Consider the following 24942-nt stretch of genomic DNA (forward strand, 5'->3'; position numbering starts at 1 on the left):
GTACTGTGGTAGAGAGGGTGGTAAGAAATGTAAGAGCCTGCCAAAATCTATCCTGGATGCAATATCCATAAGAAATTAACTTTGGAGACATTATTTATTGATTTAGGATGATAAATCTTGGTGTGCTTATAAGAGAGCAGGAAATGTTGTAACAATCTCTCTGCAATCATACACTGAACTAGTAGTCATCTATTATTGATTCACTGCAGAGTTATCCAAAGAGGTACTGGAAGTGTGTAAATAGGGGCAATAATGATCAATTACCATCATCTACAATCTTCAGTGATCTAGTCACTGGCGAATCTGTTCATGATAGGAGAAAGGCAGCCATTTTCAATGAAACTTTTTCATCATTATTTTTTGTGAATTTGACTGCTCATGTGCAACCAATTCTGTGCTGGTGGCTCCTTTGCTGCAAACTGAGTTGCAGTTTGATCATTCAGACATAATACCTGAACATGTTCAGAAAGTTATACAGATTCTTTCTGTTGATAAAGCCCCTGATATTGATGGTGTTTCAAATGTTGTCATGCATGAATTGGCTTCTTGCTTTGCCATTCCTCTTGCTTCTCTTTTTAATCTTTGTTTAGATTCGGGTAAATGCCATGTTGCATGGAAAAAGGTAGTCATAAAACCTCTTCATAAGGGTGGACAAAGGTCAGATTTCAGTAACTATTGTCCTCTTCCAAACGTTCCACTTTTTTCTAGGATTATGGAAAAAGTAATTGTTGATTAGGTCCAAAATTATTTTGAAAAAAAAACCCTGCAGGATATAGCACTACATAATTTTAGGAAACATAGATCTGGAATACTAAGTTAATGGAAGTAATCAATGATTTTCAAATGATGGCTGAATTAGGTCAACAGTTTGATTGTGTTTATGTTGATTTTTGTAAGGCCTTTAACAAGGTTTCAGTACTTTTACTGTTGAAAAAATGTTAAAATTATGGGATTGGATTGAGAACTCTGGCTTGGATTACAGATTTCCTAACAGATAGGTTACAGCATGTTAGGGTTGGTGAAATCTTATCTAACCAGTGTAGTGTTTTGAGTAGAGTTCCTGAGGGTAGTTCCTTGGGACCACTTTTGTTTTGCATATTAATAAATGATTTGCCATAGGTAACTCAACATAGCAAAATCAAAATGTTTCCAGATGATGTAAAGCTTTATAAGGGTATATCCAGGCATGCAAAAAGTGGGGTAGCATTGCTACTTGACAGTTTTCATGGCCTAGTGAAATTTGTCAGCAGATTTTGTCAGAAAATACCAATGCTTCCACTATTCCCAAAATTTGAGGGATTTCCCCCAAAATTTTTGTGTTTCCACACAAAATTGGCTCTCTGAACTCACCTTATGCCTAGGGTTGCCACCCCTTGTGATTTATCACTAGTGACTATCCACCCAAATACCCTTTTTTCTTAAATTTTGGCTATAGAAAGGGGTTAAAATATTGATTCATCATGATCCAATTGCAAAAACAATTTACAAATCTTTTGGGCCTATTTACTTTAAGTTGTTGGTGTCACTCTTGTTCAAACATGTTTACCCATAAATTGAACCAATTGTGACAAAATCAAGAACCAGAAAAGCTCATGGGAAATATGTAATTTGGGATATATATTTGAGTATTAAGGGGAAGGGTGGGTTGGTGAAGTATAGAGTAGCTACAGTCAAAAATGTGTAACTGCAATTATTCTGCATATTATCAAGTAAGAATTGTTTTCTTAAAATTCTTCCTTCTCAACAGCCCTCATTCTAGGCTTCTACCAAGTTGTTGGTCTAATACAGGTAATTTAAGCTCCTTCAAATGAATTCAGAGATTAAAATATATCTTTGGAAGGTGTTTCCGAGCTTCTATCTCTACTTCTTCTGTACCTCCCTTTCTTAGGCTTTGGAAACGGCATAAAGACAATTATCTTTGACAATATATCTTTGGAACGTGTTTTCAAGCTACTATCTCTGCTCCTTCTGTACCTCCCTTTCTTAGGCTTAGGAAACGGCATAAAGACAATTTTATAGCCTACCTGTTCTATTCTTGGGAAGAAATAATTTTTTTTTGTAATTTTAGTTTAAGTTTGTTTTTATTTGCCTCTAGGTTTTGGACATAATATATTAATATTTAAATATATAATAAATGAATATGTGAAGATTAAAGGAGTCAATCTTTTTGTGAGGATTCCTCACCATTTAAATTTTAGTTGAATTTCACTTTATTTGGTATGTAAAACAAGTACTTTTCTTTTTTCTTTGAGAATTTTATTTTTCATACAACCTTTTTATCTTCAAACATATTCCCCTTCCTCTCCCCTCACCATTGCTATTCTGATGCCTTCCCCCTGTATTGTTTTTGATGGGTGTCCATGCTTGATTCAGTGGTTCAACTGCAGTTTAGGATCATTCTATGATTTAGGAAAATGTTTTCTTTTTTCCTAGAAAATTTTGTTTTTCATACAACCTTTTATCTTCAAATATATTTCCCTCCCTCTCCCCTCACCATTGCTATTCTTATGCCATCACCCTGTATTTTTTTTTGGTGGGCGTCCATGCTTGATTGAGTGGTTCAACTGCAGTTTAGGATCATTCTATGATCTAGGAAAATGTTTTCTTTTTTCCTAGAAAATTTTGTTTTCATACAACCCTTTATCTTCAAATGTATTCCCCTCCCTCTCCCCTCACCATTGCTATTCTTATGCCTCCACCCTGTATTTTGTTGGTGGGCGTCCATGCTTGATTCAGGGGTTCAACTGCAGTGTAGGATCATTCTATGATCTAGGAAAATCTTTTATTTTTCTAGAAAATTTTGTTTTCATACAACCTTTTATCGTCAAATTTATTCCCCTCCTTCTCCCTGCACCATTGCTATTCTGGGGCCTTCCCCCTGTAATTATTTGGTGGGTGTTCATGTTTGATTGAGTGGTTCAACTGCAGTCTAGGATCATTCTATGATCTAGGAAACTGGTTAAGTAGGTGAATAAAATTTTATGGAATAGATATTCTGCTCAATTTAGGGCATTGGTAATTTGTTTAAATACCTAGGCCTACCTCCACAACTTCCATTGCTTGAACAATTATTAACCCTCTATGAAGGCTAATCCTTTATATATTTCAAATAAAGTAGTTACCGCTGTAATCACTGCCTTATTAGGTGGGGGGGGGCTGGGATAAAGTGAAAAAACCAGTGATTGCAAATTGGACTGAAAAACAGATTTTCTTATTTCACTTTTTATCCTTCTTTTGTAGGTGAAGAGTTTAAATCCTTTAGAACCTCAGAGCTCTTTCATAGTACTTGCCAAACATTTACTAGAAGGAAAATTAGTAGCAGAAATTTGTCTCTGGTTTCGTTCTCATCTGTATGCATTATTGGAACTAGCCCTTGAAAAGGATGTGGTTCAATCCACTGAAGACCACTCTGTCAAAATGTATTATCTTCTAGGTGAACTCTGTAATGAGGATTTGGTTGTAAAGAAGTAAGTAATCTGTTTTAAAAATAGGTAGTATAAGTGTAGTCTACTATAAAAATTACTATAAAATAGTAATGCCATATTTTAAATGGTATTCAGATACCAAAATATTCCTAATTTTTTGCTGCGGTTTAAGATACAACAGTGTAATAGTGTTGATACAGCAGCTGGTACAAATATGCATGTTTGATGTATTGTTGTCACATCTGCACATATCCATACCATTTTGAAAAAGGAATGTTCACTTTTTATGATACAGGTATGCACCCTATTTCATTTCTATCTAGACCAATTGGTTATCTCAGTTGGTGCAATTAAGTTAAGCAAAAGATTCCACTAGTAGAAAAACTTGTGTTTTCCGCCTCATAGGACCTCGTTGAACTAGCCATGCTATGTGCCTCCTTTGTCTTCCTGTTTTTAGCTGATATTCTAATGATGGATTTGTATCTTTTTCTTCTCTTAAGTACCAATACTAAAAAAAAAAAATCTGCGCCCTTTAGTCTATCTTAGGTCTATTTATACCTGAAAACCAATACTTTCTCAGATTTTTTTTTGCTTGTTTCAAAATCATGAAGTTTACATGGAAAGTACCCTGTTTTTGCCAGTGCTCCCACATTAAACTATGAAAATAAATAAGCAAAACTAATTAGTTAAATTTGACAATACATTTAATATATACAAATTGAAATATTAACAATCTGTTTGATTCCTAAAGTCTTCTACAATTTTAAAGAAAAACCACAGCTTCTTAAACTGATTGTGCCATATGTTTTAGCTTTTTTTTAATGCTGATTTCCCTCCTCTATTTCTTTTTTTGTATAACTTTGTTGCCTTCTACTACCAAAAACTGCATAATTGCATTTAAGTTTTTGCTAGCACAACTGTATGAGCTTGTGAATTGGGTCACTCGCCTGACACTCTAGGCAGGTGGGCCCCCCTATTAAACTTTGGACGCTTGTTGGCTTCAGAGTTCAGAAGACTTTTTGGACAACCCTATATTTAATTTCTTTTTGTTAGTGCAACTCTCTGAGCTTATGAATTGGGTGCTAAACCTGGCCCGACACTCTAGGCAGGCGGGTGAGCCCTTTTAGGCTTTGAACTGAACGCTTGTATGCCTGCGATCCCAGGTGACTTAACGGTCATGTGTCAATTCTAAAACTTGGTCAACCTGCCTGAGACTCGGGCGGGCCTGCCTCTCTAAAAGCTAACACACGAGCATTTGTCCAATTTGAGAGTCATAGCTACTCCTGCCGTTTGCCTGTGCTGTTTACCAAAACACTTGGACAACTATAGGTCTCCCTGTTTGCCTGAAAGTCCAGGTTGTCTGTCATGTGTCAATCCTAAGGCATGGTAATCCGCCTGAGACTCTAAGCAGGCAAGCCTATTAGACTTAGGTCACTTGTTTGCCTCTGAGTCCAAGCAAATTCAGTTCCCCCTTTTGCATACAAGTCCAGTCGACATTGTCCGTCATGAGTCAACCCAAAAATCTCGATCATTCTTTAGTTCTATGGCTATCTACCTTAGTTCTGCCCTAGGATGGATGGAGGATAGACTATCTATCAATAAGTGAAAATGACATCATTTTTATACAATCCTGAAAAAAGGCTTATGCCAGCTTTTCCTTTCACTTAGACTACCTGTCTTGTCTTTGTATCCCATTGGACAATGGCTTGATGGCAGCTTAATTTTAATTCAAAATCAAATTTCCTATTTTTCTTAATTTTTTTTATATGTATCTATTCATGACTGTAAGTTTTCAGTTCAAACAATCAGATTTCATTTCCACTGTCCTTGGTACTTAAAAGTTGGCTACATTTACTACCATAAGCAAAGAGGCAAGGGATCATAAAGTAGTGATAAAGAATCATAAACTTAAAAAAAAATGCATTGCGAGCCCCCTCGTGTAAGAATTTCTGTGCACTTTTAAAATTAAACAAAAATCTATATTTGAAGGGGGAGGGGGGTGGGCTGGCCTTTTAGCTCAGCCTTCAAGGAATACACGCCTCTCATTTCTGCGTGTCAATTTTTTAAATCAAATGGTTATTGATTTGTTTAATAGGCAGCTTTTAGCTGTAATTTCGGCTGGGGGTGGGGTATCAATAAGCACAGCAACACCCCTGTATCATGTTTACCCAAATTACTACATTCAAAAATTTCATGGATTTCGAATTAATCAGCAATGTGTTTTTAGCATCTAGAAGCATGTTAAAACTCTCAATGGGTCACTGGTGTTGCTTCAGATTAAGGCTATATCCAGGATTTTCGTTTGAGGGGGGATTTTTTCTGGGGGGGGGGGTGTTAAAAACACTATAAAATGCAACAAAAATTTGTTTATATATGTTTTTGTTATTTTTGTACTAGTCCGACAGAAATGTCGAGGGGGGGGAGGGTCAAACATCACTGCAAATAAGTATTTGTCGTAGCGCATTATATGGACAGTTCTGCTGTATTTCTATTTGGAAGAAAAAGTGAATTTTGTGCCCTCAGGCCACTGTCCCTCTAATTGTCTTCCCTCCTCCCCCCACACTCACTGTGCACATTTGGCCGTATTGTACCACTTTCGACTCATGATCAATTAGGGATTTTTAACGAATGATCCTCAATGGTTAATGATCCATTAAAAATAATTTGGATTGCAATGTCAATGTGGCTGTTCAAAAACTCCACTAATTAAGTAAATAATGAATTGTGTTTGGTTTCTACAGATATCAGTGTTTAATATTTTCTAAGGCTGTTAACTACAAGTTTAGGGGTAATACTTCATTATAGAGTCTTAAATTACAAGTATATATTTCATAAATGGTGTTGGAGTTCTACCATGTATGATGTTTAAAAATTTTTGATTTTGATGATTAGAAAACTGAGGCCAACATTGTAATATACAAGTCCAGACTAAAAAAATATGAAGTATATGTTGAGACATATTGGAAGGGCTTCACCTTGTTGAAAATCAGAGTCCTCCGTTTCAATCTGCAGCATTGGAGGTCTCAAAATGTCCAACCATAAACCACCAAAAATAAGAGTCTTGTCGCTACCCCCACATCTCCAAAAGGCTGGTGTCATTCGCATTTAATCTTGAAAAAGAATTTATTTATACTTTTTCTTTTTGTAAAATTAAAATGAAATAATGCCCAAATTTCCAGGAATCCTTTTTTCGAGTAGCACTCTTATTTGTAGTAAGTTGTGTTTGTTTTTAAGCATGGCTTCATTATTAATTGACATTTTTGTTCCTTTTAAGCTTCATTTCTTCATTCATAATAATTTTTGCTTGTTTTTGATTTGACATCCTATATAAGGTAGTTCAGGCCTTGTTTTAAGTTTAAATTTGCTCTGTACCCCTCCTGCAAAAACCTTTATCTTAGTTTCGTATGTTCAAAATGGACTAGTAGTACTTAACAAATTCTATGATTGTTGAAATGTTCAAGTTCTTGGCTATTATATCTCAGTGTTGAGTATCAAATACTTCATGGAAAATGTGTTTAAGTAAAATTAAAACACTTAAAACATTGATCTTTGCATCTGATTATTTTGTCCCGGTAATATTTGTTATGTAACAATAACTGATTTCAATGTGTTTAAGGTATTTTTACTCTCTGTCAAGAGATAGCTTCAATGTAATTATTTCATAATTTGTGTTTCCTGGATTTATTCATGACAAAACTATCAAAGTTCTTGCTTTGTAAATCATTAACTTTTTTAGTGGATTTTATTTTACCTTTGTATTTGCAGGTTTGCAATGTCTTATTTCGGGACTCACCCTCCTCCTTTCATATCCGAGGAACCACCTCCTGCTAAAAAAAGGAAGTCAAAAATGAATCGCGACTTGACGGTAACTCGGTCTACATATAAGCTGCTGATTTGCGACAAGGATATAGCACATAACTGGGACTGGGCTCCATTTCTTCAATATTTGTCTAGTTCAAATGCTGAAACTAAATGGTAAGTTACTCTCCTTATGCTCTTATCCGAATCTAATCATTTTCCTGATATTCGGAATGTGGTTCGATTAGATTTATAATTCAAAGCAAATTATATCTGATTATTTTTTTACGTATGTAAAATAATTTCCAAAAGAAAGGGATGTTAAACAACCAGAGGCACATGAAAATTTTTACTAGAAAGTGTGCTAATTTTTTTTACTAGAAAATGTGCTAATGGATTTTGAGAGAAAAAACTCACCTCTTTATATGTGCACTGTTGTTTTATCGTACGCGCTCGATAGAATTAATCACATGCAATCTTTTGATGCTCTATTTTTATTAACTATAAAATTTTGTTGTGCAAATTCGACAATGTCTGCCAAATGGAGAGGCACAGTTTTAGATCCAGTTAAAGTCAAAAGAGGCGTGAGGCAAGGCAGTGTCCTGTCAAGGCAAGTCCTGTCATTTTCAAACATGGAATCTGTAAGATTCTGAACCACATCTCTTCATCTCTTCTACTTCACGGTACAGATTTAATTTACATAGCTTACGCCGATGATGTTCTTCTTCTCAGCAGGTCGAAGGCAGACTTGCAAGATAACCTGAATAGACTGCAAAGTGATTTCGGTCTATCGGATCTTTTATTAATATCGAAGAGTGTGAGTTTCTAACTTTCAACACGACTAAAAGTGACAGTGTTAGCCTTGGAAAACATTCAGTTCCTGCCGTATCAGACTTTAAATGCCTGGACATAATGATTTCAGAAACGCTCTACAAAGCCGGGCTAACCATTCTGAAGCATACAACCGCCGCCATTAAATATGCTTACGGGACTGTTCTTTCAAATCGGGGGCGATACTTCAGGATATCACTTGCTTCAATTTATCGTTCAGTGTGTCAATTTCATGTTATTTACCTCGTCGATGCGTTTAATCTACATGCCGAGAGTGACACCAATAAATTCAATTAGTGCTATTTCAGATACACAACGTTTCTATTGTTTATTCCTAAGCAGTAAGCTCCCAAAATTCCCGTCTCGGAAACATTTGGAATTATGAATCCAGTAAAAGAGTGGTCGAGAATCATGATAAAAGCAATAATAAATAGACGACCTTTTTCTCCAGTAATAACTTAAGTGTTTCTTTTTATTGATGGGTTAAAATTTGTGGGTTTTCTTTTTCCTTGCTCTACTATAATCTTTTTTAGATGGTGGGTAAATAAATAATTATATATATAAAAAAATATATATATATATATATATATATATATATATATATATATATATATATATATATATATATATATATATATATATATATATACTTGTATATTGTTATCAGGATTTTTGAATATATATCTTTCAGAACTTAGTTGTTTCGGCCTTAGGAGAGCGGTTTCAGATCTAGCTCTGTTAGTCCGAGACACAGTCCACCAACTGTTATATGTGCATACATACACATATAACATGCATGCATGTGTGTATATGGGTGTTATGGGATCATTTAGATAGTGTTCACTAAAAAACAAAAGAAAAAAAAAGCAATGCAAACATGAAAAATCTGCAATAGCTTGAGATATCTTTTTTTTTAATTCTTTTGCCCATTAAGGTCATAGATTTGTTAATATATTGTAAGTTTTTTCATTTCTTTTTAAGTTAAACCAGTCCATTTTGGACTAAAAGTACTTGGATAGAACGTGGGTTTTACCTAAAAATCGAAAGTAAACTGAGCCAGACAAATCCAACTGTACATTTAGCAGGAGAAGGGACTGATTCTAAACTGTTTCAGATCATTTAATTCTTCCTTTAATATAATTCCTAAATCACTCACTTTTCTAGACAGCTAATCCTTTTCCCCTTTTCAGGTATGCTTGTGAGACCTTGTCCATGGTTTTCAATTTGAGTGAGACACAGCAAATGGCGTTACATTCAGGACATATAACTCGAAAGGAACACATAAAATTTTTGCTGAAAAATTTAGGAGAAAAGAAATCCCCGCCAATAGAAAATTCAACTACAATAGCAGACATCCCTATGTTACCCAGTGTATTATCAATTGACGGGATTGAATTATTTATTGAAAACAAGTCACTTTGTAGGGAGGGTTGCCTTGTTACTGTTGACTCAACTAAAGAACATTTAAGAAGCTTAGCACTGGCTATTGCTAAAGATTCTCCCATTCTCATTCAAGGCATTGTTGGCTCTGGAAAGACCTCTCTTGTTGATCATTTGGCTATGATAACTGGTCGCTATAATACATCAAAATACACGAAAATTCAACTAGGAGACCAAACTGATAGCAAGGTCCTAGTCGGAACTTATAGATGTACAGACATACCAGGAGAATTTGTTTGGCAGCCTGGGGTCTTAGCGCAAGCTGTCGCCGAGGGAAATTGGATTTTACTTGAAGATGTGGATTATGCCTCAATGGATGTTATTAGTGTATTACTTCCTGTGCTTGAGTCAAGGTCTCTTCTACTACCTGGAAGGGGCGAAAGCATTAGAGCAGCGCCAGGATTCCAGATTTTCCTGACACAAAGGCTAGTAGCTGGTACTACAGGGCTGTATAAACAACACCTTGGGCACTTTCATATCATTGAAAGATATTTAAGAAAGATTCATGTTGAACCACTCTCAAGAGAAGAACTGAAAATTGTTCTTAATACAAAATATCCTGTCCTTAGAACAGTGTGTGATCGTTTGCTTGAAGTCTATTTTTTTCTTGTTTCTGGGTGTCAAGACAATATGGAAGTAAATATAAAGTCACGCGAAACAAGACTCGTTTCAACCCGTGATTTGCTAAAATGGTGCAAAAGGATGACAGAACATTTTGATGTAACATCCTCAACATCTCAGCATAATGCGTTTTTAGATGCTCTAGACATTTTCTGTGGTTATCTTGTAAATAACGAGACACGTCTCCCAGCTGCTGAAATGATTGGGAGCAGATTGAATATATTGAAAGCTAAAGCGGAGTTTTATGTCAACTCTCATAAACCAGCTGTAGATATTAATGACAAGAAGATTAGTATTGGTCGTGTTTCACTACCCATCGTGCCATCCAATTTGCTGTATAAAGAGTAAGAATTTTCTCAAGTTTATTCTTTTCCTCTTCACCCTCGTGGCTCTATAATCTCTAGTAAAATAAAAAAAAAAATCCAAAAATGCCTATTTTTTGGTGTATGGATCACAGTTATGAGGCTTTAGCCTAAACACCTTATCAAGTTTGTATTAGAAATTTCTGATGCAACCGTTGGCTATCAGTAATCTGCAGTTTATAAATATCAGGCTTAAAAAAGCTCAAAACTTGATTGGGTATTTTAGGGTATCGATCTATTTTATCTTTTTTGAGGTGTTGATAGCTGTTATAAAACTTTAGGTAGCTCCGCCATCTAGTCAAGTTTTTATTAGAAATATTTCTGATGCAATGGTTGACTATGAACAGTTACTGTTTCCAGATTTTAGTCTTAAAAAGTAATAACAAAAAAGTATTCAAAACTCATTTGGGTGTCAGGAATTTAAATTTTATTTTCGTCAGTGGTATAGCTTGGAAGATCACAAAAAATTGACTGTAACTGTAACCCCTTTAAAGGGCTGTGTTTTTGGCACTTACTTCGTTTTCTTAAGTAAATTTACTTGTTTTATGTGCTGAAATGGGCTGTAGGATAGTTCATAAAATTGTATTTTAATTTGGTGGATATTAGTCTGTCGATGGGACCTGTAATAGTTATACAAATTTGTATAACTATTATATAACTATATATTAACAGTTGCAATAGTTATACAAATTTTTAGAGTTCAGGAAGGCCAGAACCTGACCTCGCCCCTTCTCATTTAGCTTGTGTGTGTTTCAACGCTTTTATCTGTGAATAATTTGCTGACTCTCTTTGCCTAAGAAAGCTATGCCCAAAGTGACCCGTATGTTTGAATTGATAAATTAAAAATTTCTATTCCAGTAAGGACTCTCTCAAAATATAAAAATAAGACTTGTCATCACAAGCACGGAGCTACAAAGACAAATTGTGTTGCACTAATCCTATGGTTTTGAAAAAATAAATCATATTTTTTTTATGAATATAATAACGCGCATACCAATATCATATCATATCACTAGTCTGCTGTTGTTGTTGTTTTTTTTTCTTTTCATAAATAAAAATAGAAGGGTATTTTTGAAAGTACACATAATAAACTAAATGAGGAACTGATTTATTTACTTCATTTATTAAAATAAACCATAACGTTACGTGGAATTGTAAGCTCGTATTTAAGTTGATAGTGCTATATTTATGGAATTGTTACTGAAGATAATTATTTCAAAATGCTTTATGACGAGTAGGACAACTCAGAACCAAAATTAATTGCAAAGAATTATACTTCCAGCAAAATGGAGCACCTCCACATTATGCACTGACAGTAAGAGAGTATTTTTCAAGCCTTCCCACAATATTGATTTGGAAGGTAGAGTAGCATTGAATGACCGCCATATTCCTTTCCAGGAAAGAGAGTATAATTGGCTTCTTGCCAAGTTCTTTGAACAAGCCCATTACTCCCAACTTCCAATACTGGTTAAGTGTCCACAAAATTTCTCTGAATTTTAATTGTTTTCCATTATCCACTATTCAGGGCCACTGTAAGCCAAAAACAAACGTAGAAAGTATTTAATGTTAGTAGGACGTAATAAAGGCTCAGCATTATTCTCCATAATTTACATCTAAAACGTCGATTGTGACGGTTAAACTGATAATGAAGTAGCCGTAACTCTACTTTTCGTCCATTCTTTCTATTTTATTTACTTATGTATTATCTATGTACTCTTTCTTTATTTATTTAGCTGCATTATTTATTCCTTTTTCAGGTCACGAAATTATACTTTCTCTTACACACGGCAAGCTGCTATACTTCTTGAAAGAGTAGCCATTTCTATTAAAAACAATGAACCTGTGCTCCTGGTTGGAGAAACTGGCTGTGCGAAAACAACCACTGTTCAGTACTTAGCAAATGTTACAAATCATAAGCTTACTGTAGTTAATATGAATCAGCAAAGTGATAGTGCTGATTTAGTTGGTGGTTACAAGCCTGTTGAAATACGGCATGTTGTTGCTCCTGTGCGAGATGCATTTGAAGAACTCTTTGGACAATCATTTTTGCTTCAAGAGAATTCAAAATTTTTGGGACATGTCATGAAAACATTCTGTAATCATAGATGGCAAGATCTGTTTACATTAATGCTGCATAGTCAAAAGGCAGCAGTGAAAAAATTTCAAGATAAATCAGACATTTTGAAGAAATGGGAGGAGCTTGGAATTCGTATTATGCAGTTGAAGGCACAAGTAAAAAGTTTAGAAAGTACACTGGCTTTTGCATTCGTTGAAGGCAGCTTAGTCAAGGCGGTCAAAAATGGTATGACGAGTCTAACTTTACACAATTTAGGCTTTACGTTACTTTTTATCTTTAATATGCAAATTAAAAAAAACGAAATGATAATAATCAAATGATAATTTTTATCGAGTTATAATAACAGTTTTGAAGTGCGGGTGTGAAGATTAAATTCTTGTTGAGTCAATTGAAATATTACTAACGTGTACTTCAATAAGATCTTTTATGCACATTTATATTTGAAATAGTTCGACTAATTTTTCAGCATAGTTTAGTATTTGCACTTAATGTCAGTTTCTTGGTTTTTTGAAGGGTAGTTTGTTTTTTGATGATGCAACAAAACATCCTATGTGTTTAAGAAACTTGGTTCATTTACGCGCTTTGAAGCTAGTGAATCTTTTAGTGAACTGTTAAAGCTATTGAAGATGATTGATTTAGATTTTACCTGAGAGATTCTACTGCCCTTCTATGGATTTCGGTTTTATAATTTTGTCAATGTCCTATTTTGAAAAACAATCAAAATTCATTATCGAAAATTTTAAAATGGTATGCCCCAAGAAAAAAATACCATACGTTCCTTAAAGACAGTCTCAAAACACGCTGTGTTCTTAAAACCAACTTTATTCTCTATTTCCTGACCCCCAAATAAATGGTGCTAGTTTTTAAATGCACCTTTGCCTCTATCACTGCCTCTAAGCAGAAAACCTAAGATATAAAACCTAAGTGGTTTCTAGAATTGGAGCGTTTACAAACTAAGGTACTCTTCCTCGTAACATAGCATCTGTTAGTTGTGTCTTTTGTAATTGAAGGTTAAACACTTTGATTCTATTTCATAGGCAGCGCAATCGCGCTGCCTAAGTAAAGAACGATGTTGGCACAATTTTTTTTTCCTTTAGACCAGGGCAATTCGTATCAAAGGAGTTGTCGTAGAAACTTGGAAAAGGGCTCATTCGATTGGAAATTGGAGTGGCTTGTGCCCTTTTTAATAGAGGAAAGTAATTGGAAGGCAACTAACACCCCTTCCACGCCCACCATTTCCCCAAACACATCCAATCCTAAATTTTAGATATCAATTTTGTTCAGCATAGTTGATTTCCACATAGTAATGAGGTTTTTGAGGAGGAGACTCCCCCACAGGCCATAGGGCAAGGGTTGTAGGCTACCCCCGGGGGGCAAATAAGGTCTTTAGTGAAAGCGTTCTTACACAAACTTTAAAGAGGATTTATTCCAACGGAAATTCAAAAGGATATTGCCCTTTTTAATAGTCGAAACTGGTTGGAGGGCAACTAACCCTCTCTCATGCCCACCTTTCCCCCAATCACATCCAATCAAAATTTTGAGATAGCCATTTTGTTTAACGTAGTTGAAAGTTCTGGAAATTAGGTCTTTGAGGATGACAACCCCCTCCCCACAGTCCTCAGGGCAAGGGTTGGTAGTTATGCCCTGGGGGCATATAAGGTTCTTATAGAAAGCGATGTCGTAGAAAGTTCAAATGCGGCTCACTTGATTGGAAATTTAAATGGCTAGTGCCCTTTTTATAGTCGAAAGTGATTGGAAGGCAACTAACACCCCTTCTACGCCCACCATTTATCCAAACACATCCAATAAAAATTTTGAGATAGCCATTTTGTTCAAAGTAGTTGAAAGGTCCGGCCAGTGTATTTTTGGGATGACACTCCCCCCACAGCCCTCAGGGTAAGGGCTGTAAGCTATGCCCTGAGGGCATATAAGGTTTTTATTGTAAGCTTTGTCGTAGAAACTTGAAAAAGGGCTCATTCGATTGGAAATTCAAAGGGCTAGTGCCCTTTTTAATAGTCAAAAGTCATTGGAGGGCAACTAACCACCCTCTCATGCCGACCTTTTCCCCAAACCCATCCAATTGAAATTTTTAGATAGCCATTCTGTTTAACGTAGTTAAAAGTTTTAGAAATTAGGTCTTTGAGGATGATAACCCCCTCAGAGCTCTCGGGGCACGGGTTGTAAGTTATGCCATTGGGGAATATAAGGTTTTTATAGATAGTGATGTTGTACAAAGTTCAAAAAGGGCTCATTCGATTGGAAATCAGAAAAGCTTGTACCCTTTTTAATAGTCGAAAGTGATTGGAGGATAACTAAAACCCCTCTTACACCCATCATTTCCCCAAACACATCCGATCAAAATTTTGAGATAGCCATTTTCTTCGAAGTAGTTATAAAGTCCGGAAATTATGTTTCTGAGGATGACAGTCCCCCAAAGCCCTCAGGGCAGGGGTTGTAAGTTATGCCCTGGGGGCACATATGGTTTTTTTTTTATTGAAGGCGCTGTCGTAGAAACTTCAAAAAGGAATCGTTCGATTGGAAATTGAAACGTCTAGTGCTCTGAAAAAAATCACTTAATTAGCACATAAATCACTAGGATTTTAATACTCTTTATCATTGTAATTAATGATTGTTTTGTTTCTTTACCATGTTCTTTGCAGGTACACCTACAGGAAGGGGGTAAAATTACCTCCTAGATGTGGAAAAATACCCAGATTGATGTTTTGTTTTTTCTCAAGCGAAAATTACCCTTGAGAGTTTGAGAAATGCCCTTATGCATCTTAATGCAGAGAATGGAACACAATCCTTGCTTCGTCCCTGTTCCCAAGTGATACTAGCGACAATTTTGAAAATGGCTTTTTTATAATTCCATGGCAAAAGTGTGGCCCACTCTTCACAAATTTCGATAGGCATCGGTTTTATTGCTTCTTAAAAATAAAGAGGCACTTGTTAATTATACAGAACACACCCATGAAGTAAGTTATGTTAATCCTATTGAAATATGCCAAAATATGATGAAAATATAATACTTTAGTTTATATAATAATATAATTTGGGCTACCTAAAACCGCAACTTTCTACTCTTTCTTCTTTTTTCTCTTGTTGTAAAGGCTATTGTGGAGTTATGAAGTTTTTGGGGCAGCACGTTTAAACTTGATAATAATCAAGCAAAGTAATTAGAAAATGTTGATTAGATTTTTCGCCTGTCAAAACATTACTACCTATTGACTAATAAGGACAACTAGGCCTTCCAAGGTAAACCACACTTTCTTGTGGTTTTGGTGGTTCCATTGCAACTGAACCACCTTGCAACTGAACCCTGGTATAACTTTACTCTCTTGCAACTTAACCACCGTACTTACACTGGGTAAAACATAAGTTGAAATCTTTATATGTTCAACCTTGTTGGAATTCTTTGCCTTTTAAAGTCATTAATTAAAAAAACTTTTTCCACAAAATAAGTTTTTCAAAGAAAAGTAAAGAACTCCATTAAACAAAAAATGAGCAAAACTAAAATCAAATAATCTACCAAGCGTGAAACTACGGCCAGAACAAAATTTGCACTTTACTAAAAAAATATAAATGTTTTTACTTTTATAACTTTAATAAATCAAATAATATTAACATTTTGATTACTAAATATCAGTATATTTACATTAAACTGACAATGTACTTTCATTTTTATTTTTTCAGTAAATTGCAAATTTTGTTCTGGCCTTGGGAAGGCATAGGTGTTTTGCGCCCAACTTATGTTAATTTCTGCTCGTTTTGAGTTTGACTCGGTTAATTATTGTAATTTCTGTTCGTTTTGGGTTTCATTTATTTATCAATGCTGATTTGTGGTAATTTCACGCTTGGTAGATCATTTGATTTTAGTTTTGCTCATTTCTTGTTTAATTAGGTCATTTACTGTTCTGTGGAAAACGCATTCTATGAAATCGTTCTTTAATTAAATTTTGTTTGTCTTATATTGTCATAGTGTTTTCAATAAAAAGGAAAACAATTCTTTATATCTTTTCGTTTTTAAGACCTTATAGTTTGGCCCGCTAATTGTATGCTGGAGAAAATTTTTCAGCATTTTTTAACAGCATACACCCTTTTAAAAATCTGAAAAAAAATAGTACTGTTTAATTTAGTTTCATAGCTTCTCTAGTCGACCATAAATGGAAAACTTGATACCATTTGCAAAAAAATCTGTTTACTTTCTTTGATAGCTTTGATAAACTTTCGGTATTTGGATTTGGTTAAATTTTAAGGGCAGAAGTAGCCACAAACGTTTGAACATAATACGCTCTGTCGCTCTTGGGATACTGCTGAGATGCCTTATTGGGAATTAGCATTATCACAGTGCATTTTAATTTAATCTTAAGTCAACATTTAGTTTTTAAACATATAAAAATTGGATTTGAGGAAGACTAAAATCTATTCTATAAATCATACTAAACAACTTTCTATATAAACCTTATATGCCCCTGGGCATAACTTACAACCCTTGCACTGAGGGCTCTGAGGGGTTTATCATCCTAAAAGACCTAATTTCCAGAAATTTCAACTACGTTGAACAAAATGGGTATCTAAAGATTTTGATGGGATGTGTTTGGGAAAATGGTGGGCGTGAGAGGGCCGTTAATCGCTATCTAATCACTTTCAACTATTAAAAAGGCACTAGCCCTTTCAATTTCCAATTGAATGAGCCCTTTTGAAGTTCCTACGACAACGCTTTCAATAAATACTTTATATGCCCCCAGGGCATAACTCGAAGCCCCTGCCCTGAGGCTGGTGGGGGGAGGGGTTGTTCCGCTTTAAGACCCACATTCCAAAACTAGTAACACTGTAGCACATGACGTCTGTCTCAAATGTTTGATGGATGTGTTTTGGAAAAAGTTGGGCAACAAAGTGGGGTTAGTGGTCCTAAAGTCACTTTTGACTATTAAAAAGGGTACTAGTCCTATAAATTTCAGATTGAATGAGCCTTTTTTCAATTTTTTACAACAAAAATTTCAATACAAAACTTTTATGCCCCCACGGCATAACTTATAATCCGTGCCCTGAGGGTTCGGGGTGAGTGTCCTCCTGAAAAATATGTTTTCTATCTGGAAATCAACTACCCTGAACAAAATGGCTATCTCATAATTTAAATTGGATGTGTTTGGGGGAATGATGGGTGTGGAGGGGGGGGGGGCTAGTTGCCCTCCAATCACTTTTGACTAATAAAAAGGGCACTAGCCCTTTGATATTTCAGTCGAATGAGCTTTTATTGAACTTTCTACGCCAACGCCTTCTTTAAAAACCTTATATACCCCCAGGGCACAGCTTTAAACCCTTGCCCTGAGGGATGTGGAGGAGTGTCCTCCTCAAAAACATATTTTCTATCATAAATGATGGGCGTGGGGGGGGGCGGCTAGTTGCCCACCAATCAATTTCGACTATTAAAAAGGGCACTAGTCCTTTGAATTTCCAATCGAATTAGCCTTTTTGAAGTTTCTACGACAACGCCTTCTATGACAACCTTGTATGCCCCCAGGGCATAACTTAAAACCAATGCCCTGAGGGTTTTGGGGGAGTTTCCTCCTAAAAAACATATTTTCTATCTGGAAATCAACTAGCCTACGCTGAACAAAATGGTTATCTAACGTTCTGATTGCATATGTTTGGGAGAATAATGGGCGTGGGGGGTAGTTGCACTCCAATCACTTTCAACTATTAAAAAGGGCACTATCCCTTTGAATTCCCAATCGAATGGGCCTGTTTTGAAGTTTCTACGACAACACCTACTATAAAAAACCTCATATGCCCCCAGGGCATAACTTAAAACCTTTGCCCTGAGGGTTGTAGGGAAGTGTCCTCCTGAAAAACATATTTTCTATCTGGAAATCAACTACGCTGGACAAATTGGCTATCTCAAAATTTTGATTGGATGTGTTTGGGGGAATGAAGGGCGTGAGGGGGGGAGGGGCTAGTTGCACTCAAATCACTTTCGACTATTAAAAAGGGTACTAGCCCTTTGAATTTCCAATCGAATGAGCCTGTTTTGAAGTTTTTACGACAACGCCTTCTATAAAAACTTTATATGCCCCCAGGGTATAACTTAAAACTCTTGCCTGGAGGGTTGTGGGGGAGTTTCCTCCTCGAAAACATATTTTCTATCTGGAAATCAAGTACACTGAACAAAATGACTCTCAAAATTTTGATTGGATGTGTTTGGGGGAATGATGGGCGTGGGGGGGGGGCTATTTGCCCACCAGTCACTTTAGACTATCAGAAAAGGGGACTAGCTGTTTGAATTTCAAATCGAATGAACCTTTCTTGAAGTTTCTACGACAACGCATTCTATTAAAACCTTCTATACCTCCATGGCATAACTTAAAACCCTTACGCTGAGGGGTGTACGGAAGTGTCCTCCTCAAAATGATATTTTCTATATGGACATCAACTACTCTGGACACAATGGCTATATCAACGTTTTGACTTGACGTGTCTGGGGGAATGACGGGCGCGGGGGGGGGGGCTAGTTGCCCTCCAATCACTTTCGACTATTAGAACGGGCACTAGCCCTTTGAATTTCAAATCGAATGAGCCTTTTTTGAAGTTTTTACGACAGCGCCTTTTATAAAAACCTTATATGCCCCCAGGACATGACTTAAAACCCTTGCCCCGAGGGATGTGGGGGAATGTCCCCCTCAAAAAGATATTTTCTATCGGGAAATTAACTACGCTTAACAAAATGACTATCTCGAAATATTGTTTGGGTGTTTTTGGGGGAAGGATGGGCTTGGGGGGGGGGGGCTGGCTGCCCTCCAATCAGTTTTGACTATTAAAAAATGCATTAGTCCTCTGAATTTCCAATCGAATTAGCCTTTTTGAAGTTTCTACGACAACGCCTTCTATGACAACCTTGTATGCCCCCAGGGCATAACTTAAAACCATTGCCCTGAGGGTATTGGGGAAATGTCCTCCTAAAAAACATATTTTATATCTGGAAATCAACTAGCCTATGCTGAACAAAATGGCTATCTCAAAATTCTGATTGGATGTGTTTGGGAGAATGATGGGAGTGGAGGGGTAGTTGCCCTCCAATCACTTTCAACTATTAAAAAGGGCACTAGCACTTTGAATTCCCAATCGAATGGGCCTGTTTTGAAGTTTCTACGACAACACCTACTATTAAAACCTCATATGCCCCCAGGGCATAACTTAAAACCTTTGCCCTGGGGGTTGTAGGGACGTGTCCTCCTGAAAAACATATTTTCTATCTTGAAATCAACTACGCTGGACAAATTGGCTATCTCAAAATTTTGATTGGATGTGTTTGGGGGAATGAAGGGCGTGAGGGGGGAAGGGCTAGTTGCACTCAAATCACTTTCGACTATTAAAAACGGTACTAACCCTTTGAATTTCCAATCGACTGAGCCTTTTTTGAAGTTTTTAAGACAACGCCTTCTATAAAAACTTTATATGCCCCCAGGGCATAACTTAAAACCCTTGCCCTGAGGGTTGTGGGGGAGTTTCCTCCTCGAAAACATATTTTCTATCTGGAAATCAAGTACGCTGAACAAAATGACTATCTCAAAAATTTTGATTGGATTTGTTTGGGGGAATGATGGGCGTGGGGGGGGGGGGGGGCTATTTAACCTCCAAACACTTTCGACTATTATAAAAGTGTACTAGCCCTTTGAATTTCAAATCGAATGAGCCTTTCTCGAAGTTTCTACGACAACGCCTTATATAAAAACCTTATATACCCCCAGGGTATAACTTAAAACCCTTGCCCCGAGGGTTGTAGGGAAGTGTCCTCCTCAAAAACATATTTTCTATCTGGAAATCAACTACGCTGGACAAAATGGCTATCTCAAAATTTTGATTTGACGTGTCTGGGGGAATGACGGGCGCGGGGGGGGGGGGCTAGTTGCCCTCCAATCACTTTTGACTATTAGAACGGGCACTAGCCCTTTGAATTTCAAATCGAATGAGCCTTTCTTGAAGTTTGTACGACATCGCCTTTTATCAAAACCTTATATGACCCCAGGGCATAACTTAAAACCCTTGCCCCGAGGGTTGTGGGGGAGTGTCCTCCTCAAAAAGATATTTTCTATCTGGAAATCAACTACGCTGAACAAAATGGCTATATCAAAATTTTGATTGGATGTGTTTGGGGGAATGATGGGCGTGGGTGGGGGCTAGTTGCCCTCTAATCACTTTCGACTATCAAAAAATGCACTAGCCCTTTGAATTTCCAATCGAATGAGCCTTTTTTGAAGCTTCTACGAAAACGCCTTCTATAAAAACCTTATATGCCCCCAGGGCATAACTTAAAACCCTTGCCCTGAGGGTTGTGGGGCGTGTCCTCCACAAAAAGATATTTTCTATCTGGAAAACAACTACGCTTAACAAGATGGCTATCTCACAATTTTGATTGGATGTATTTGGGGTAACGATGGGCGTGGGGGGGGGCGGCTAGTTGCCCTCCAAACTCATTCGACTATTAAAAAGGGCACTAGCCCTTTGAATTTCCAATCGAATGAGCCTTTTTTGAAGTTTCTACGACAACGCCTTCTATAAAAACCTTATATGCCCTCAGGGCATAATTTAAAACCCTTGCCCCGTAGGTTTTGGGGGAGTGTCATCCTCAAAAAGATATTTTCTATCTGGAAATCAAGTACGCTGAACAAAATGGCTATCTCAAATTTTTGATTGGATGTGTTTGGGGGAATGATGGGCGTGGGGGGGGGGCTAGTTGCTCTCCAATCACTTTCGACTATTAAAAAGGGTACTAGCCACTCCAATTACAAAATACAAAACTTAAAAAGGTACTTGAAATTCTGCATTGGGGTTTTCTGATTTTTTTTTTGTAGCTAGAGAGAGAGGGAGATACCTCAAAGGGGGCATTTTAATGCCAAAACATCTCAACTCTCATTGAGCCTTGGGAAAAATACAGAATTAGCTCGAGGGGGAGAGACGAGAGGAGGATAGAGGTAGAAAATAGTTATAATCCCGAGACATTTCTAGTTTTTTTTTATAAGTCGAAAATGATTGGATACTAACCAACCACAAGGAGGGGTCTTTTTAGGGAGGATATTTTTTGCGGGGAGGTATTTTCAAGGGGGAGGGGTATTTTCCACGAAGTGGTAGTTCCAGGGGAAATTTTCAGGAGGTTTTTTCCCGGGGGGGGGAGGCTGCTTGCCCTCAATCACTTTTGACTTTTAAAAGGGGCACTAAAACTTTCAATTTCTAATCGAAGAATAAAACGTGATTAATAAAAGTGATTAACAAAAACCCCCACAGTCCTCGAGGCAAGGGCTGTAGGTTATTGCAAGTTACCCATTATTAAAATTTAATAGAAGGGATGGTCGTACAGACTTTGTAGAAGGCTCATTTGATTGGAAATTGAAATTTCAATTTCAATTTTGAATAATCAAAGTTAATCAGAGGACAATCAGTCTCTCCCTTTTAACCCCGATTCCCCCCCCCCCAAATGCATCCGATCAAAATAATTTTTTTTCAAAATAGTCTAAAGGTCAAACAGCCATGCCTCTGGGGTTAACAACCCCATCAGCAGCTCCTGGAGCAAGGGCTGCAAGTTAAGCTAGTTTCTCAATGTTAACACATAAGGTTACTATGGAAAATATTTTGTATGAGCTTGGGGGGAGTGGTGCTCATTCAATTGGAAATCCCAAGTTCCAGTTCGGTTTTTAAGAGTTAAAAGTGATCGATAGTCTTCCACCCCACCCTCTTTTTTCCCTAAATGCATCCGAACAATAACTTTCAGATAACCATTTTATTTAAAATTAATTAAAAAAACTTTCCACAAAATAAGATTTTCAAAGAAAAGTAAAGAACTCCATTAAACCAAAAATGAGTAAGAATTTACTCAAAAACTTCTCAAAATTTTCTTGAGAAAATTATATATATATATATATATATATATATATATATATATATATATATATATATATATATATATATATATATATATATATATATAGAACCGGGAGCCGGGCGGCTTCTTCGCTGGTCACCGGCACTCGGCAGGCTTCTATATATGGATTTTTATTGTCGCTTGTCTTCTAACGGTAGACAGTTTGTTGTCTTTTCAATGATTACTTAAAAAAAAACTTTCCACAAAATAAGTTTTTCAAAGAAAAGTAAAGAACTCCATTAAACTAAAAATGAGTAAAAATAAAATCAAATAATCTACCAAGCGTGAAACTACCACAAATCAGCATCGATAAATAAATGAAACCCAAAACGAACTGAAATTACAATAAATAACCGAGTCAAACTCAAAACGAGCAGAACATGAGTAGGGCTCAAAACCCCTATGCCTTTCCAAGGCCAGAACATAATTTGCACTTTACTGAAAAAATGTAAATATTTTTTAACTTATAACTTTAATAAATCAAATAATATTAACATTTTAATTACTAAATATCAGTATTTGTATATTAAACTGACAATGCACATTCATTTGTATTTTTTTAGTAAAGTGCAAATTATGGGCCTTATATGCCCCCATGGCATAACTTACAACCATTTCCCTGAGAGTTGTAGGGGGGGGGGGTGTGTGTCTTCCTCACAAATATAAATTCCAAAACCTTCAACTACGATGAATAAAATTGTTATCTCCAAATTTTGATTGGAGGTGTTAAGAGAAATGATGAGCGTGGAGGGGGCTGGTTGCTCTCAAATCACTTTGACTCTTGAAAAGGGCATTATAACTTCAAATTTCAAATCAAATAAGCCCCATCTGAAGTTTATATGACCATCCATTCCTTAAGAACCTTTTATGCCCTCGTGGCATAACTTACAACCTTATCCCCAGGGTGCTGGGGGGATGTCACCCCTAGAGACATTTTTGTATGTTCTTTGAACTATTTTGAACAAAATTGCTATCTTATAATTTCAATCAGATGCGTTTGAGGAAAAGAGGTGTCATCGGGGAGGGGGGGGTCTAAAGGCCCTCCAACCCTTTTGACTCTTCAAAAGAATTAGAACTTCCAATTTTCAACCAAATGGGCCTTTTCTATAGTTAAACAACCATCAATTCTATAAAAACCTTAAATGCCACATGGCATAACTTCAACCCTCGTCCCTAGACTCTGGTGGTTTGTTTCAGCCCCGAAAGTCTTGTTATACAACTTTGGAATATTTTGAATAAAATGACTGTCTAAAATTTTTTGAATATTCGATGTATTTCGGCAAAACACGACGTGTTGAGGGGGGGGGGAGGGTAACTGCCTTCTGATCACTTTGGCTCTTAAAAAGGGCACTAGAAATTCAAATTACCAACCCAATGAGTCCCTTCCGAAGTATATACAACCAACCTTCCTATAAAAACATTATATGCCCCTGGGGCAAAACTTATAACCCTTGCTCTGAGAGTGATGGGGATGGGGGTGTCTCCCTCAAAGACATAATTTCCGGACTCTTCAACTACAATGAACAAAATTTCTATCTCCAAATTTTGATTGGATATCTTCGGGAGACTGATGATTGGGGGGGGGGGCTGGTTGCTCTCAAATAACTTTTGATTCTTAAAAAGGGTACTATAACTTTCCATTTCAAAACAAATGAGCCCCATTTGAAGTTTATGCGGCCACCCATTCCATAAAAACCTTATATGACCCCAGGCCCATACTTAAAACCCTATTCCCAGGGCACTGGGGGGTTGTGTCAACCCTAGAGTCCTTGTTTTACTTCTTTGGACTATTTTGAACAAAATTGCTATTTAACTATTTTAATCAGATTCGTTTGGTGAAGAGGGGTAGTCGGTGGGAGGCTAGCTGCCCTCCGTCACTTTTGACTCTTAAAAGTCAACTAGAACTTCCAATTTTTAACCAAATGAGCCTCCTCTAAAGTTTATACAACCATTCCTTCAATAAAAATCTTAAATACCGCCTGGACATAACGTATAACCCTTGCCCCTAGGCTCTGGGGTTTGTTTCAACCCCAAAAGCATTTTTATACGTTATTTAGACCATTTTGAATAAAATGGTCATCTAAAAATTTTTATTAGATGCATTTCGGGACAAAACGACGTGTGTCTGTGTATGGGGGGGGGGGGTTAGCTTCCCTCCGAACACTCTTAAAAAGAGCCGTAGAGCTTCTGATTACCAATCTAATGAACCCCCTCCGAAGTTTATATGACCACGCTTTCTATAAAAACCTTATATTACCCCAGGGCATAACTTACAACCCTTGCCCTGAGGGCTGGGGGGATTTGTTATCCTCAAAGACATAATTTCCGAACCTTTGAGATACGTTGAAAAAAATGGCTATCTCATAATTTTGATTGGAAATGTTTGGGGAAATGATGGACGTGGGGGGGGGTCATTTGCCCTCTGATCACTTTCGACTATTAAAAAGGGCACTAGTCCGCTCAATGTCCAAT

The 24942-nt window shown here is 36.7% G+C and overlaps 1 protein-coding gene across 2 annotated transcripts in view; it reads left to right on the plus strand.

Annotated features, from left to right (window-relative positions):
• LOC148955225 (midasin) overlaps positions 1 to 24942 on the plus strand; it is a 348425-nt gene that overhangs the window by 7863 nt on the left and 315620 nt on the right. For both annotated transcript variants that reach the window (XM_089100939.1, XM_089100949.1), the window contains exons 2-5: positions 3241 to 3467; positions 7191 to 7400; positions 9245 to 10459; positions 12235 to 12779. In XM_089100939.1, the coding sequence (XP_088957065.1) occupies positions 3241 to 3467; positions 7191 to 7400; positions 9245 to 10459; positions 12235 to 12779 (2197 nt within the window). The remainder of the gene's footprint in view (positions 1 to 3240; positions 3468 to 7190; positions 7401 to 9244; positions 10460 to 12234; positions 12780 to 24942) is intronic.

This window comes from Artemia sp. Qi Xiang Cuo, chromosome 2, assembly GCF_049724085.1.
Source record: "Artemia sp. Qi Xiang Cuo chromosome 2, ASM4972408v1, whole genome shotgun sequence".
Taxonomy (NCBI): Eukaryota; Metazoa; Arthropoda; class Branchiopoda; order Anostraca; family Artemiidae; genus Artemia; species Artemia sp. Qi Xiang Cuo.